The 17,634-nt window shown below is 49.7% G+C and overlaps 1 protein-coding gene across 1 annotated transcript in view; it reads right to left on the bottom strand.

The window, feature by feature from the left end:
• Window positions 1-257: 257 nt before the first annotated feature.
• TGM4 (transglutaminase 4) overlaps window positions 258-17,634 on the bottom strand; it is a 35,072-nt gene continuing 17,695 nt past the window's right edge. The window contains exons 3-16 of the mRNA XM_072853780.1: window positions 16,074-16,317; window positions 10,516-10,695; window positions 10,266-10,372; window positions 9,828-9,957; window positions 9,061-9,179; window positions 7,535-7,642; window positions 6,801-6,975; window positions 6,143-6,281; window positions 5,779-5,882; window positions 4,678-4,929; window positions 3,237-3,584; window positions 1,727-1,896; window positions 1,091-1,227; window positions 258-570 (exon numbers count right to left, since the gene is read on the bottom strand). Of these exons, the coding sequence (XP_072709881.1) occupies window positions 429-570; window positions 1,091-1,227; window positions 1,727-1,896; window positions 3,237-3,584; window positions 4,678-4,929; window positions 5,779-5,882; window positions 6,143-6,281; window positions 6,801-6,975; window positions 7,535-7,642; window positions 9,061-9,179; window positions 9,828-9,957; window positions 10,266-10,372; window positions 10,516-10,695; window positions 16,074-16,317 (2,355 nt within the window). The 3' untranslated portion in view covers window positions 258-428. The remainder of the gene's footprint in view (window positions 571-1,090; window positions 1,228-1,726; window positions 1,897-3,236; window positions 3,585-4,677; window positions 4,930-5,778; window positions 5,883-6,142; window positions 6,282-6,800; window positions 6,976-7,534; window positions 7,643-9,060; window positions 9,180-9,827; window positions 9,958-10,265; window positions 10,373-10,515; window positions 10,696-16,073; window positions 16,318-17,634) is intronic.

The following is a 17,634-nucleotide window of genomic DNA, read 5'->3' as shown; positions in this document are numbered from 1 at the left end:
GCAGAAGCTTGTGGTGCAGTGAGGTCCCCGGGCAGCCTCTTACGTAGGACCACAGCCCGGGCAGCCAAGCAGCTGCAAAACACCCCCTGGGCTCACACCCACCGCTGGCCGAAGCCAGCACCTTCATGAGCTCCGGTCCCTGGCCTGAGGTGGGAGCATCCCCCCACGGGCTCAGAGCCATCCCAACCCGGCGATACTATACAACCCAATCATGCAGTCGATTTCAACAACCTTTATTGAATCACAATTAACTGCAATCAACACAACTGTGCCCTTTAAGTCAGTTTAATTCCCTTAGCTTAATGGGATTTTTGCTCTTTACTTCGAGATTACTATCCAGCAATGAAGGAGGCAAGAAGTGCTCAAGACACGCAGTGGTGCTACACGTTTAGCAAGGCCACTGTTTACACCCTGCTGAGGCGCTGATCCTACTCGGTGATGGTGATGGTCTTCTCCGCAGAGATCCCTTTGATCTGGGTCGAGGTCAGCTTGGCTATAATTTTCTTCTCTCCTAGTCTCGTCGGAGTGCATATTATTTCAGACTTAATGATCTTATCAGGCTTTACATCCCTAAGGAGAAAGAAAAAACAAATAGTCCCAGCATGAGTTATTGGTTCTTATTTGCCACTTTCAAATTGTTTTGCTTAAAGAAATAGCTGCTGCGTGTGTCTAGGGTGGGTGTTTTCCTCTTCCTGTGACCAACGTGCAGCAAGTGGGGCTTGGCACGGTGGTGCTGGCTGGTGGTCCCGGCGATCCTGGGGACCTTCCCCAGACTTCCCCGTACTGCTGAAACACTAAATTCAGCTCTGAAGGAAGCAGCTGTGTTCACACTGGCTGGGCAGCACCCGGCATCACAGCAGGAGTGGGGGGAGAGCCCCTGTCGTGCCCAAATACCCTGAGCACACCAACCTCTGCATGCGTCTTTCTGCTGTGTGGACTGTGCCCAAACATGGTGCAGTTTCGAACATAGCTTGCAAAGGGCCCTGTTACTTCAAATCCCCATACCACTTCTTTAAGGGAAATTTTTTTTAAAAAGAAACAAAGCAGAGTCCTGCCACGCTCATTTCATACTGGGCTCATTTCTCCTTACCCCTCATCAAATGTTGACATCTGAAATATGCCCAAGCCCTCCACCATCAGCTTGCAGTTGTCCAAGGGCACATTCAGCTTGTTTCTGAAGATGAAGGCACAGGTGAACTCCTTGTTCAGTTTGGCTGTTTCTGGCATCTGGCAGAGGAGGAAAGAGAGAAACAAACCCAAATGCTGGGGATCAGAGGGGTAATAAAGATGCTGGAGCTGCTACAGGTTTGGTCCTCACCACCAGCATGGTGGGGGACAACCCCCTCATATACCCTCCCATGGCACCATGTGCTCTGCCCCGCCGGCTGTTTTCTCAGCTCTTCTTTCTGGTTTCTCAACACATTTTTCCTTCAGGAGGGAGAGCTGTGGGGTCGGAGATGGGCCCTGTACAAACTGTCCTCTTCCATCCCCTTCCCTCCAGCAGCCCCTGCCTGCCCATTTTAGATGGGGCAATAAAAATCTCCATTTCATAGCTACTTTCAACCTTCAAATAAAGGTTGAATAGCCAAATAAAATGCCGAGGACTGAGCATCCGAGGAGGCAGCTGTTTGGGAGATTCCCCTGGGAATGCTAACCCCACCTTGGTGTTAAAGTGAGCAGGGCTTTAACCCTCATCCCCAAGGAGCCAGGCTGGCGGCTGCCTCACCTGGAGGGTGATGGGGGGGTACTCGAAGCTCATCGTCATCTCCTTGGTGAGTTTGTCATCCGTCCCCTGGACCTCGGCAATGGTGGTGATGCGGATGAACACTTCGTCTTCCACCGAGGCCAGCGTCTTCATGTATGTGTCAGCTGCGATTTTCAGAGGGACCTGCGTCTCTACAGGAGAGAAAACACAACTCGGTGCTTCATCACACGCCCAGGAACTGGGTGGCAAAGTCGGCTCTGGTGGCCAGTGCCCCAGGGCACGGGATGAGGCTATTTGCTGAGACCATCCTGCTTTTGGCCTGACCCAGGGGCCCCTCAGGGGGAAGCCCCAGCTGGGCAAGTGGTAGCCGGCACAGGCAACCCATGGGAAGGGCAGCTGAGCCCACACCATCTCCCCACCAAGCCGAGCGCTGGCTCAGGCTCACATCCAGCGTCTCAGCAGCCCTTGTCCCCAGCAGCCCCGGCACTCAGGAGGAGGCAGAGGAGCATAAGGTTGGGTACATTTAAGCCCATGTCCCCTGGGGTTTCTCTGAGGCACTGCTTGCTATAAAATTAGCAGCTCTCCTTTCACTTTAGATTTTATCTTTAATTGCCTGGACAAACTTCCAGTGGCTCGGAAAAGCCCCGGAGTCAGCAGCACTGGAGCCTGAATACTGCTTTAGCTGCAAGGCTTCCTGGCTTCTGGGAATAATAATAATAAAAAAAGCCCGTCCTTATCTCTAAATGTATGTAGCTACCTTTGTGTCCTACCCTGCTGCATTTTGACAGCCACGGTATACACATGAAAACATCCAGCATTCATCAGCAGTAAAGATTTTTTTTTGTGAGAGTGACTCACACTTGGAATGAGCAAGTGCTGTTAATTATTCATCACTTGTTAGTCTCTTGTTTAGCAAATTTCAGTCACATTGCTGGGGATCAGAAATGCAACCCAGGTCACTCAAAGATACGCAATGAACAGCAAACAGCTCTTGGGATCAGCCAGGCAGGCAGCCATGAGGTTGAAATTTGCTTGGGTGAAGAATTCAGAAAATAACCCTCACCAGCATCACCACCAGCTGATCAACATATTAAAGTGGCAAGCACAAGAACAAAAAAAGGCTGAAATTTCCAGCCATCTAAATCCTGTGAGGGATATGACCCATATGGACACGCCCGAAGCCTGCGGTGGCACCTTTGATGCTTACATGGTGAGGACGGGAGGGAGATGCTCCAGCACACCTCACATTTTGAAAACGTCTGTCTGCCCACACTGATATATTTCTAACCATCTCGTTGAAGCTGCAGCAGGCACAGGGCCTTCACATCTTGGTCCCTGCTACAGTGGGATCTCAGTCTGTAACTGAGACTCCCAAATGCAGTAAGTAGGTAGCAGGCAGGCAATTTCTGCTCTTTGTGCCATACAGAGCCATGAATTGACCTATAGCAGAGCTATTATGAACCAGCTCGAGTGAAATCCCAGACTGCCACAGTACATAGCCCATAGAACACAGCAAGCTTTCCGTGCCTACCAGATTTGCCTTCAAGCTTGATGGTCTCCTTGACATATCCAAGGTTGGCCTCAACTTTTCCAGTATAGAGCTGCAGCTGGCAGGAGCCGGCAAGATTGATGGTCCAGCTCCCAGGAGTAGAGGTCTTCACTGTGATGGCCAGTTCAAGGGGATTGCCAGGATACAAGGCTTCTTTATTGGTTATCTCAAGCTGGAGCCCAGTCTTGGAGACCACCTCATGCGGGACCTCAGGCTTGGACTCCATGTCATTCACAGGCAGACGCAGAGCGAGGCGTGCACGAGGTACCATTCCTGAAGGGTGCATGAAGGAGGAAGCTTTCTGCATGGACTTCCTTTCCTCTTCGGAGCCTGGATGAAGAAAAATGATGGGTAATAGCTGTATCTCAGTCTCCTCACCCAGAGCCAGCTTCCCTTTATTTATGCTTCTGCTGCTGAGCAGAGAGGATGTCAGGGAACCTCCAGCCTTTGCTCAGGAGACCCTCTTGGTTTACACTACCACTGGATCTAACTGAGAACAAGTCTTATGAGGAGCAGCTGAGGGAACTGGGGTTGTTTAGCCTGGAGAAAAGGAGGCTCAGAGGAGACCTTCCCGCTCTCTACAACTCCCTGAAAGGAGGTTGTAGCCAGGTGGGTGTTGGTCTCTTCTGCCAAGAAACAGGCGATAGGACAAGAGCAAACGGCTTCACATTGCGCCAGAGGAGCTTTAGATTGGTTGTTAGGAAACATTTCTTCACCAAAAGGCTTGTCAAGCATTGGAAGCGGCTGCCCAGGGAAGTGGTTGAGGCACCACCCTTGGAGGTCTTTCAAAGACCTGTCATTGTGGTGCTTAGGGACATGGTTTAGCCGTGGACTGGGCAGTGTTAGCTTAATGGATGGACTCGATGATCTTCAAGGTCTTGTCTAACCTAAATGATTCTATGATTCTAACTGTAGCATTTTGGACTGGAAGAATTTCCTGAAGGAGACACTTTTAGAGAATGGATGCTCTTAAATTTTTCAGCCTAAGATTTTCCCGCTCCTCACTGGGAAGGGTTTAACAGTCTAGCACAACATGGCTGGATCTGAGAACTGTGTGGAGGGAATGTGGTGGGTTTTTTTGTTTTGTTTCCAATACGGTCTGGGGAATAGAAAGACAAAAAGAAGAAGAATGAAGAAATGAAGCAACGGTGAGTCTGACCACTAGGGTGGTCACTCATCTCGTTTCTTTCACCACCTGCAAGCTTGCTCACACCCATCCCTAAAGAGCAGCCTATAGGTGTCACTGCGGGCATGTAGATGCCCAGGAGCAGCTTTGCCTCCCCCAGGTCTCCAGGCTTTACACGGGGTTTGCCACTGCAGCTACCCCTGTGGTTTTCTCCTGGAGAAAACACATGTTGCAGGGTGACCTACACGGCCAGGGGGTCTCCTCTTTGGCACTGCTTTAGAGGATGGGGGCAGTCACCTTCAGGGAACTTGTACTCCATGGTGATGTCTTCCCGCTTGTCCTGCCCCACGGCTTTTGTGCTTATGTTCATGCCAATGCCTTGGGTCTTCGTGCTAAGCTTGATGAACTTATTCTTGCCATTCTCCTTCTTGACGAGCCAGTAGACTTCGTCAGCATTCACTTCCGCATACACAAACTTGCTGTCAAAGGGCAGATACACATCCCCTTCGCGGATAGCCTTCAGCGGGCATGGACCACACTGGAAAATACCTAGAAAGTGCATTCAACACCATTTGCTTTTCCAAATATGAGCAGAGCCTCCAATTTTTTGTTCCACGCTCAGACCCACCCAAGCAGGAATCTGTGGCCATGGTAGTTGACTCTTAGTAGTAACTATTCCTCCAACTCAGTGATGAACTCCCAAAGCCCCCATTTATCCCATAGCTGTTTAGGCTTTTTATAGATGATCAAGGTCTGGTAAGAGCTTTTATGTGTTTCTCCTCACTTAAATAATTTTAAGGTTTGAAAGTCATGGCTCAGTGATGGAGTCAACCGAGTCCAGCCACCTGTGTTTGATGTCCTGGCAATACCCCACTTTCTGCACAGCCTTGAGGATTAATGTTTTCTTTCCTGCCTCCAAATTCCCTGCATCTGTGCAGGGAGAGTAGTCACCAATTTTGGCAGTCACTCCTCTCATTTACCAACGAACAGACTCATGACTTCCTCAGGAAAGCTCTCCAGAAAGCATCTTTACTGGGGAAAGCTGTGGCACCTCTTACTACAGACTGCTTTGAGTCCTCAACTTCACCAAAGGAATCAGAGGATGGTGGAAAGAGAAATTATCTCTGATTTCCAGCTGTGTGCTCTAACCTCTGAAATGACATTCATGTCCCCACAGCATCCTACAAGGTTGGTTTTCTGCCTGCCGAGAAACGCTGTTCCTCCTGTTCTGGGCTGAGACAGCAGGAGTGAGACCTCCAGCTTTAGGATGTCACTGCCCAAGTGTGTAAAGATGTGCACGGGGAGTATGCGCTTTGCTGACTGGGGACCACGGTTTTTATACAAAATGTCCCTGCCTCCCATGGGAGTTGCAGAAGAGCCTTTCTAGGCAAATCCTACCTTGACTTCTCTCCTGAGGGGTTGAATCGATTGCCTGCCAGCCGTCAAACCCTGCCGGCAGGTCCGTCCGCTTCATCCAGACATCGTTCCACACATGGAAGTTCCTGCATGCATTTGGGTTGGAAAGAAAAGGACTGAGCTGTTACAGCCAGAACAGTCACGATCTCCTCTCTTAATCCTTAAGTAAGGGCAGGTTTAATGGGGATTTGCATGTAACCCTGTGAAACCCCAGGCTTTCTCTCTCTCCCGGGCAGCAAACCCGAAGCAGTAGGGAAATTCTCAAAGGAAAGGCTCTGGGGCTGGGAAAGGCAACACTGCGGGGCAGCGCGGGGGGCAGGAAGCTTTAGCTCCCCCTTGGAAGTACCAGATGGAGTCGAGGCACATGTTGTTCAGCTTTTCTCCTGATTCGTTCAGGTAAACGTCAACTCTCAGGTTGTCCTCTGTATCGTGTGCCGAGTTGAAGTTACTCACGCAGCGGGACGGGATCCCCAAGCAGCGCATGACTGTGACGCAGACAGACAAAACACAGGGTCACAAAATCACTCAGGTTGGTGGGCACCTCTGGGGAATCATCTCGTCTGACCCCTCTGCCCACCCAGGCTCCTCTAGAGCAGGTGCCCCAGACTGTGTCCAGACAGCTTTTGATTATCGCCAAGGATGGAGACTCCGCAACCTCTCTGGGCAACCTGTGCTGGTGCTCCATCACCCTCACAGTGAAAAAAGCATTTTTCCCATGTTCAGACAGAACCTCCCGTGTTTAGGTTGAGCCCATCACCTCTGGTCCTGTCAGTGGGCACCACTGAGGAGAGCCTCGCTCTGTTTGCCCCACTCCCTCCTGTCAGGTATTTACACACACGGATAAGACCCCCTGAGCCTTCTCTTCTCCAGGCTGAGCAGTCCCGGCTCCCTCAGCCTCTCCTTACATGACAGACACTGCCACCTCCAGTGCTCAGAGGCACGGTAATTTGGCTTACTAGCACCGTAACTAGGATATCAGAGAAGGGAGACAGTTCACTGTTTACCTGTAGTGAGGACTCCTGAGAAGACCCAACATTGACCATAACAGACCGGCTTCTTTGTTTCGTAATACTTCTGCAAAATTGAGACGCTCCCAATCCAATCCGTAGGGGAGGTCCTGTTGTTGTAATTCCCCGACCAGCTCCCCTGCAGGACACCGCTGTCATCGTTGGCATTAACCTGTGGCCATACACACATGCAAAGGAAAAAAAAATGGGAATGAAGCTGAATGAGGCTTAAACCCTGGGGTCTCTGCCCACCCTGTGGCTCCCCAGGTGCTCCACAGCCCTGAGGCACCCAGCAAGGCTGCTGGTGCTGGCTGGGGGCTCCCCTAGTTGGAAACCCTCCACCTGGATATCTAGAGGGAGGTGGTACTGCTGCTCGGGGCAGCCAAAATGCACTCTGCATCTTGTCTCTTAAACCCTAGGGCTCCAAGAAGGGTCCCACCACAGAGAGAAGTTGCCCTCCAAAACATAACCCTTGTGTTGGCCCTGCCAATGCAGCTGCTGAGGGAGGACAACCACCGGGACAGCTGCAAGCTTTGGGGATGGGGAGATGCTGTATTTCGCTCGCCTCTTGCCTCCACCCAAAACGCCTCTGGCTCTTTCCTTGCCGTTTCCCAAAAGAATCCATTTCAGATGCATCCTGAAATGGTGTTCAAGATCCCAGGGAAAGAAGAGCAAGTAAGAAGGAGGAGGGAAAGCTGGAGGGGCAAAGCACTTCTCCAAGAGAGGCATACCAAAGCAGACATGGCTCTGGACACAAACACGGGATCCCTTCTATTGCTCAGCTTGAGTTCACTTTTGTCCAGCAGATACATGCAGGCATCCAAGATGAATTCCTCAAACTGTTTTGGAGAGAAAGTGGGGACATTTTTATACGCCACTCTAAAACAGAATTTGCTCAATCACTACAGTCTAAGTACTTGGAGGAAACTGTCTGACTAATCCTACCTTCTAAACTTCCTTATGATATTGAATTCTTGAGCCTATGGGGCTTCCCAAAGCTGTTTTCTCCAAAGAAGGGCTTAAATGAAAACCCACCTTGGTAGACAAAATCCTATCTCACATGTCTTGCAAACACAGTTGGAACCTGACCCAGCAATCTTTACTCCTGTGAGTAGTCCTAAGTCATCATCTCCCTGCAGCCCTGCAAATTACTCACAAGAGTAATGAAAATTTAGGAGTGCTACAGATACTCAGTTTATTGACATAGGTACAAAATGAACCCTGGGAAAAAAAAGAGGTACATAAATGCAGATTATTAAAGCAAAAGACTACTGATTAGCAATTGCTTGTAAAGCTCCCTGAGGTCCAAGTCAAATATCTGATCCAACAAAGCTTGGCAGAATATCAATATAAGTTCTCATTGCTTAATGGCAAAATAAATACTAGGATAGGAACAGCCCTATGGGCAGCCCTTTGGCCCCTTTGTGGAAAGGGCATCAGCATGAGCACTTTTGCTGGGCTATCTATATCTTGCAGCTTGACGTTGCAGACTTATAAAACAAACAAAAAAGAAAACCAAAAAGAAGAAAAGATCCCCCCAGATTCCAACATATTTTGGTGGGGAGGTCTGTCTGGATAGGGTGCAGGATGCTCTGCTTGGGTGCCTGTGTGCTTTCTGCAGGGTGCAAACAAACCTGCTCTGGTGTCTACCTCTTATCTCTAGCCTGAGCACGTTTGTCGTTCCACGCCACTAGAGTTATCTCAGAGGCAGCGTGGAGGAACACCCTTCCTGAGAGGGCAGGCTGCTTGTGTCCTGCACCCAACAGTTCACCTTGCTGTCGGTGAAGGCACCACTTGAACGATGACAACCTCTGCCAGTGCTTTTCCCCTGTGTTTTCCTGATCGTGATGCAGTAGGTAAATAATCAGATGGTTTTTTCCCCCGTCAGCCCTCTCCGCGGCCCACGAGCTGGTTACCGACGGCTGCTGTGTTGCATGAGAGGAGGGAGGACTCTTTATGGGAATCTTTTCAACCAGAAATGCTCCATCCCCAATTTCCATGTCCTTTGCCAGGGGTCTCGTGATCTGATTATAACCATGCCATTAAACCCCATTCTAAAGCTGTGGCTGGGGAAAACACTTAAATACACAAATTACTCTAAGCAGATGAGCCCTCCCAGTGAAGCTGGCAGGACTATTCAAGCGGTTTGAGCTACTCACGGGCTTAAACTGTTCTTAGGTCTGATTCATTGAAATGAACGCCTAAGGGTGAAAGAGTGAATAAGGGTAATAACGCCGACAAGACAGCTGTGTTTTACCTGCCCGAAATTCCAGGGTCTACTGTATATTTTGTATGCAGACCCAACATAGATGTAGCCTGTATCATTGAGCACATACTCATTTCTCTGCGCCTCATCGGCCAGGAAGACGACGTCAGCTGGAACAAAAAACCCCTCAGATGTTAGGTGGTTTGCACGCACACTATACGAAGTATTCCTTGGAAAGCTAAACTGGGGGAGCTGGTGGTCTGTAACATTCACACCAAATGATGACCATGCAGCACTCACATTTTTTCCCATTATGGAAGAATTTCCTATAAGACTAAGCTTTATTTTACTCCTGTAGGTCTGTTGCTATATGACCACTATTTTATTTTAGTGAAATGCTTCTTTCTGAACACTTTAGTGGACTAGGTAGACAGCAGAGAAAACTGGGGCAACTGATGCCAACCAACAACATACATGTTTTTTGTCTGGTTATTTTTTTTTTATCTGGATTTTAAGCCAAGTCAGTCATCTCAGTTAACCTTTGCAGTGGCCTGGGGAAACAGCGAGGGGTGACACAGAGGTGCAAGCAGAGGTGACAGAGAGATGCCCCTTAACCCGGTACTGGGGCATCCCCAGGGAGGAGCTGGCTCATTGCTATTGCCCAGCTTCCCCCTGGCTCCGTGAGGATGCTGCTTGTGGTGTTTTAGGGAGAAAAAGCAATGCATGTGGGAAAGAGAGGAGGAAAAATGTGAGGAAAAGCTCCCTCAGAGACTTCCCTGGGAGCAGGAATTATCAACCCTGGTTGTGGGACCACTCACCTTCGCACCAAGGATTGAACAAAAGGTAGACAGCATTGTTTTCGGACTTGTAAATGTTAGTCCCACTCTTCACGTTCAGGGTGTATTTTCCCACTGGGGCACTGGGCGAGCTGGTGACAGACAGCAGGCACTGGGGAGGCGACAAGGAGAGATGGCATGATGGACCCTCCACTGTGGCCAGAGCCACGGCGCAAGTTCAGCACAAGCACCGAAGGTAGTGGCCGTGGGATGCGTGTGGGGGAAGAGGGATGGGGTGCATCCTGCGTGCGCAGTGGGGGAGCAATGAATTAAAGAAGGCAAGGCCGCTGCCCACCTAAAATTACAGGGCTAAGGGAAAGCAGGACAGCGGTATGAAGATTTGATCTATCGCTCCCAGCGGGCTCAGTGTTGCTGCCCTCCACCATTGCCCTGTGTGGGAGCACAGCCCGCGGGTTCTACCTCTTTGCCGCTGTTCTTGACTATGGAGATTTGCCACCCGTTGGGGTCCGGCTCTTGCCTCGGGTTCAGCGACATCAGGGTCCCCCTGGTTCTCATTGGATTTTCGCCTGCAAAAAAACCCAACATGAAATGCGGGGGGGTTGCATGGGTCTACAATGACCACGCAGTGCCGGGCAGCAGGAACAGGCAGCCAAAGGCTGCCGGGGCTCTACCGCTTTGCCCGACGGCCGCGGAGGAGGGACCCGCTTACCAATGCCAAAACGCAGTGACAGCTTGTCGGCAGCCTTCAGCTCCCTGCTGAAGCTGAGCTGGAGCTGAAAGGCCTGCCCACGCCGCACCACCAGGTTCTTGATGTTGTACGCATCCGTGTGGTGCAGGCGGGAGTTCTGGCTCTTGAGAAAGTCAATCCCAGTGACCTTCAGATCGGTCCCTGGAAAGCCGTTAGCAGAGAGGGAGAAAGAAAAAAGAAAAGGGGGTTGAAGTTAAATTGCTCAGTAAAGACAGTTTTCTTCTTCTTAATGGAGCCCTGTGGGTCATCAAAACATCTAAGTGTCCAGTGGTCTAAGCACAAGGAATCACACCAAGGATCGCCAAAGTTAATGGATGGTATAACAGTTTATATAAAAATATATATAAAAATATATATAATATATAAAAATAATAAATAAAAAAATAAGAAATATATAATATATAAATATATAAAAATAATTTTTATAGTTTATATAAATTTTGATATATTTATAGTTTATATAGTTTATATACAAACATAGTATAATATAATATCATATCATATCATAGAATCACAGAATCACAGAATTGTATAGGTTGGAAAAGACCTTTAAGATCATCGAGTCCAACTGTAAACCCAACACTACCAAGACCACCACTAAACCATGTCCCTAAGCACCTCATCCAAATGTCTTTTAAATACTTTCAGGGATGGCAACTCAACCACTTCCCTGGGCAGCCTGTTCCAATGCTTGATAACCCTTTCAGTGATGTAAAATTTCCTAATATCCAGTCTAAACCTCCCCTGGCGCAACTTGAGGCCATTTCCTCTCGTCCTATCACTTGCTACATCGTATCATATAAAAATATATTATTAATATACTATACTATACTATAATATAAATTCTTACTATATGTATATAGACAGTCATATTGCTGGGATGGGTTACGGAGGCTGGTGGTGGTGAGCGTGCTGCAGCAATCCACCTGAAGCAGGGACGAGCCCCTGCCTCGCCCTCCGACTGGCCCCAGGTTGCTGCGGCGTGCCTCTGCCTCCCTGCCTTGCCACCCAGCGAGTCTGAGGGATGTCTGACCTCTGAGGTGGCCCTGGGGAATGAGTGGGGAATGAGCAGCTTAGGGAGGTGGCAGCAGTAGGAGATGTAGCGTGAGGATTTCTGCCCCTGCCAGCCACCAGGCATCCAGCCGGCATGCCAGCACCTCTATGCATGGGCAGCTGCCCACCGTGTGTCCTTGGGGCTGCTTCCTCAGCAGCCAGAAGGCTGCAAATGGGATCTCACTGGTTTGGAAATCCACGTCTGCTGGCCCGCTGCCTGCCCATGCACGCTGCCAGCTGGCTGGGGGGCCAGCAGCCATGAGCCAGCTCCGTAGCCCACCACGGGCCAGGAAGATGGCATGACTGCAAGTTCTGTTGCAATACTGAAAGTCTTGCTTCTGCGAAAGTCTTACTTCCCCCTCGAAAGTGGAAAGCGGACAGCACATCTGCATCCCATCCCCATAGCTGCTGTGGGGCAGCTCCGCTCCCCTGAACATCTCGCGTGGGAGCCCACCAAAGGTCCTGACCACCACAGCATCCCCATGGGCAGTGCCCATGGTCCTGCCATGTCTCTGAGCCCTCTCCTCTTTGCCCCCATCTGCTCAGCTGCTTTGCTGGTGGCACTTTGTCAAAGCCAAGGCTGTGACAGCAGCTCCTGTTTGCTGCATGCCTGTGCCTTGCTGAGCGCATGGTTCATCAGCTCCTTGAGTATTACAAATGTTTCTTTGTTATTCCAGGTATTAAACAACAGTAGTAGTAGTAATACGGACAGGTGAAGAAAGCTCTGCTTGCCAAGGCACATTCAGAGGTGATGCTCCCAGGCAGTCCCCAGCTAGCACAGGGCAGCTTAAAAATTAAACCTCATTGTTGTGATTTTATCTCAGGATATTTCTCTCTGGTCAAAGACTAGCCTTATATTAGCATTGAACACATCCTTCATGTTATCAAATAATAATTAACAGTAGCTTTAATTGCTCCTTACAAAATGCAGCATACACAGTCAAGCTGGAAGTGAACTGAATGTGCTGAAATTTGGCTCCCCTCAATTGCTGAGATCCCCAGTGTCTCTGGGATGTCATGAGTCTGGGAAATAGGACTCTTCAGGACTCTGAAGCTGATTCTTTATATTTTCCCCTCAAAAATTACTCCCAAATAATATCACAAGTGCCATTAATCAACCTCTTATGGAAGTCTGCATATGTGAATCTTTGCAGGTTTTAAAATTTTTTTTCCCAAGGACTTGGTTTCTCTTACAGCCCAAGTACTAAAGGAAGGTCTGGGGGGGCCAGGAGCCAGCTGTGCTGCAGAGATGCTGCCCATCTAGGGGGATGCTAAATGTGGGGGGCAGCGCTCTGCCCCCCTTCACACCTGGTGCTTTTGCTGTTTGACTTCAGCACAGCTTTGGACTCCAGCAAGAGTCCCTGCCAGGTGCCTCGCTCCCATTCATTCTCAACACAGCAGTTGATTTTGTAGGACACAGCATTTAAAATCACTGTCTCCCAGGCTGCACTCCCCTCCTGCAACTCCTGATGGGAGCGGGGCTGGGAAAAGGGCTCGGGGCTGCGGAATAGGAGCAGGGCTCTGAGAGGCACAACCCGGTGCTATGCTTGAGTAAAGAGTGAAGCCTTTGAGCAAAGCTTGAGCAAAGAGAAAGCTCTCAGCTTTCAATAAAGATGGGGATTTGGGGATCACTGTGTCGGGCTTTGGCAAGCTGCCCAGGTGTGACAGGGAAAGCCGGAGCATGCCAGAACATGGCCCAGCTATATTTCTTTGCAAGTGTCTAACACGTCTTGTACCTGCCCATTAAATATCCTTAAAGGACAAATTCTGTGTTAAAAGATTAACAATTAGGGATTGTTAATGAGGAATTAACAATACCTTAAAAGCACTTGGCTCATGAGTGATTCAGATGAAGATGTGGGAGAGCCAGGAAATTTAAAACCACTGATGGTAACTTAAAAATTAGCAAGGCATTGGCAAAGGCATAATGGTTGAAGGAATTAGTTCACAATACGTTTTGACAGATTTGCACAGTATGGGGCAACCATGCTAACTTGAGTATTGACATGAGCCATCCCTAACATCGAAGAGGCTGAAATCTGCTGGTAGCTGCTGTGGCATGAGAGATGCCGCAGGCAGGGCTGGGTCCAGGGCAGGCTGAAATCAGTGGCACGCTTCCCGCTGCGACCTGTGCTGGGCAGCAACTGCAGCCTTGAGTAAACTGAACTGCCTGCCCTCTCCACCAGATTACTACATCTGTGTATTTCTTCTTAGTAACTATAGAAAACATATTTATCTTAATTACGTAACAGTTATTAGTGGTACAGCAAATAGACTTAAAATTGACCATCACCTTTCATTAACTGATTTCATTTTTGAGTGTTTTTTATTTCCTTACTGCCTGCCAAATGCCAACCTCGGGCTGATGTTTTGCGTGACGGGGGGTACACGTGTGTATACATCAAAAATGTTCAGCTGAAATTGCTTAACCCTCTCAAAAATGACAAAGGGGAAGTGAGTCTTCCTCAGCATTTACAAATCTCCAGCCACCAAAGCTGCTTGACCATGTTCCTGATGGTGCTGGGCTGAGAAGCTACCAGAAAACAGCCCTGGGAGAGGGGAGAGGTCTCCTGATGGGAGAGGTCTTTGGAGGGATGTGGGAGCTGAATGCATAGGATGGCTGTGGGAAAGGGCCCTGGGGAATCCGTCCTTCCAGCATTTCCTAACTTAGGGACTGCATTTCCATCCCCTGTTTCTGGACATCACCTATGTTGAGGATGCACAGAGAAAAACCGCAGAGAACAGCTGCCCTGGAACATGCCCTGACAGTGCAGAGCATGGTGCCAAAGACCTGTCCTTGTGAGCACTGCCTGTCAATCGCGCTGCACTTACTCCTGTGCAAATACACCTATGATACCCTGTGATCCGGCTGGCGTGGTGTCCCGTGCTAAGAAATGCTGCGTAGCGAGCCGGTGACGCGCCTGTCGCCATGTCTGAGGAGGCTTGGCCGCAGCCCACCCTCCCCAGGCAGCCCCCATGTGCCACTTTCGGCTTCCCGCTCTGCCTCCTGCCAGGGGCACGGGGCCGGGCACCCGCACGCCCCGTGCCCGGCTGCCTGCAGGTGCCATGGTTTGCCAACACAGGAATGAATGATTTATAGCAGAGCTGGGCACGCTGAGAACGTGCCCGCTCATGGGACGGAGGCTCGAGCTGCAAGAGGCAGCCCTGGCTGCGCTCGCTCCTGGGGCAGGCCAGAAGCAAACCCAAATCCTGCCAGATAAGTTTTTCCTTTTTTAAGAAGAAATTTCAAGACAGTACTTTTATTTTTATCTCCTGGTTCCATGGTTTATCCCTTCTAGAACTCATTCCTACACTAACCCACTGGCCCCATCGCATGCTACCTTCCTGGGAAGATGTTCAGAGCTTCGAGAGCACAGCGATCACCCAGAACAAAAGTGGGGATATGAGGGCTTTGCAGTGGTAAGCATCTGGGGCCTTTTTTCCATGAGGATGAGGTGATGGGGTTTAAAAAAATATTAATACGGAGCAGAGCATTTATGGCATGCCTGGCTTCAGTGGGAATAAGGGCTGCTCAGAAGGACAGGAGGAAGAGGGATGAGAACCGTAGTTTTGCAAGAGAGAGCAAAATTTGGACACCTACATTTACTCCTCATCCTTGCCCAACCTCCAGCAAACACTCTCTCACATCCCAGAGACGTGAGATCACATCCCAAAGATGCTGCTATCCGAGACTTCCTGGAAAATCAGCTCATCCACACCCAGACTACGGAGGTGTGAAATGGAGGGGCTCGGAGCGGTGTCAGGACACCCTTCCCCTCGTGACGGCTGTGGAGACCTGCTCCTGGCTCTGCTGCAAGCACCACCCAGCCTGCCTGCAGGGCTGCTCAGCTACGCCCCAAATCCCAGGGGTTTTGGGCATCCTGGGGTTGGGCTGGCCCCAGGAGCACAGCCAGCGGTGGTGGTTTAGCAGCTGCTACAGGAGTGACTCAGGCACCTTTCTAGGTAGGTGCTGGATCTCCTGACAATAGAGCAGGCAGGATGTCCACGGGACAGAGCTCAAGTCCAAATAAATCCTTTTTTCAGTTATTTTGAAACATCTGTCAGACGGTATCAGCGATCACTAAAGAGCAATATTCTACATGATTAAGTAGCCTGAAAGAGAGAAATTCCTTTCACCTTGATACAGAACAAGTTTAGAAAAGCTGTGTTTCTGTCCTTTTATCACCAATAGAGCCAGATGTCTACAGGTTAATGAAAAGTGATGAAAAGTGCATTGCATTTTTCAGTTGGTTTACCAATCCGTCAAAACCAGAATTTGCACAGCCAGAGCAAACCTATCCCTCGTGAGCAATGGCAGCACCGAAACCCCTTTCCCCAGGTGCCACCCACAGCGGTCCAAGGGGTGAGAAACCCTCCACCTCCACTGGAGCTGCCGTCCTCCCCACAGGAGACCTGCCAAACTGCACATCTAACATAGGCTATCGTATCAAGCGTTAAAAACTCACCAGCGTTATCGCTCATGGTTCTTGTCAGCGTTTCGACCCGAGGCACCTGTGATGCCAGCAGCTTCGGAGCTCCTGAGTAGCCTCTGCCACTCGCTTCTGAGTGTGGAGAAGGAAGACGGGCTGCCCTTTTTATCAGTGTCTTGGTGTGAGGTGTCAGCAGGTCCACTGCCAAGGGGAGGTGTTTAGAGAAAGGAAGTTCCCATGGAAAAAAATTACTGCAACTCCCTATGCACGTAGTCAGACCCTGAAAAAAACAGCAAAACTGAAATCCCAACTCACATGGAAGGCGGATTTGCACAATCAGATGACAAGTGGACAGACCCTTCACTGACAAACACTGACAAACCTGGGCTAGATGAGTAACAAGAAGGCACCTATGCCCTAATATCCAGGTCACCAGGACTGCAACTCGAGGGCTAACTTTACAAGGCAGCCCACAAACATTTAATCCTTGGGAAAACAGAGTTCCCCATTAGGAGCAGTGTGACTTTCTTTGAAGTTAATGAGATTTTTATCATCACATTTGGGACAGAAACACTTGAAGCTGTGGGCTAAAAGTCAGCATTTACATGCAAGGGTTGGAAAGCCCAAGGATCCTGGTGCTGGCTCCCTCCCCGTGGGGTCAGGCGGATGCCGGGGGAGATAGCCCAGCGGGAGCACTGGGTGGGAAAGAGGAGAAACAGGCCATGTCCAGGAGGAGCAAGAAATGTAGCGGGTCAGAAGCCATTCGCTGGCTGCTCTTTGCTGACAGCTGTACCAAAGGTCTCTGCCCAAGAGGTGGCTGGACCCCAATGTGCCCCACTGCCACCCTGGTCCTTGGAGTGACCAAAGATGGAGAGATGAGTCTACCCCACAGAGGGGAGAGCTGGTGGCACAGGCCAACAGTGACATGGGCACAGTGGCCAGAAAGAGATACAAACGTGTCCCCAAATACCCAAAAATGAAGAGGCGGCTTAGCCATGGGAGCAGCCTTAGCCCCCCGATGCCTCCCTTCACGGCAGCAGCCCAGGGTCCAGCAAGGAAGGATTCGGTCTGCAAGGCTGGCGCATGTAAATGTAGGATCTCCCTAAACAAGATGTCCCTGTGGAAGCCTTCAAAGGCACCAATGTTTTTCCATCAATTCAGGTAACTAGGTATTTACTTTGGGAGGACTGTTTCATTTGGTGCTCAAGCTAGGTGCTGAGTTAGCAGATCCCACCCTTCGGACATGTCACTGCTTGCTGGTGGGTGTATGTTGGGTGTCCTTACGTGAGAGCATGACTAGTGCATTCCAGGGTACCAACGGTTCAGTACACATGTATCATCTCGCAGGACATCTGTATGAACATCTGAACTGTGTTCTTAGTAGACAGAGCATCACTCACCATTCAGCACCAGACAATGTGCTGGCAAGTACATATTTCACTATTGAAAAAAACACTACAACCCCAATTTACCTTTCAGCGTTGCTTTTACTCTGCATTTCTTTCCTCCTGGAAGCTGAAAGACATTTCTGTTTAGAACCAGCATGGAATGAAGTAAAGTATACGTGGAATGTCGGTACAATAACATAACCAATAAT

Source organism: Ciconia boyciana, chromosome 2, assembly GCF_034638445.1.
Source record: "Ciconia boyciana chromosome 2, ASM3463844v1, whole genome shotgun sequence".
In the NCBI taxonomy this organism is placed as follows: domain Eukaryota; kingdom Metazoa; phylum Chordata; class Aves; order Ciconiiformes; family Ciconiidae; genus Ciconia; species Ciconia boyciana.
The sequence above is the reverse complement of the archived record's forward strand: the minus strand, read 5'-3'. Positions and strand labels throughout refer to the sequence as shown.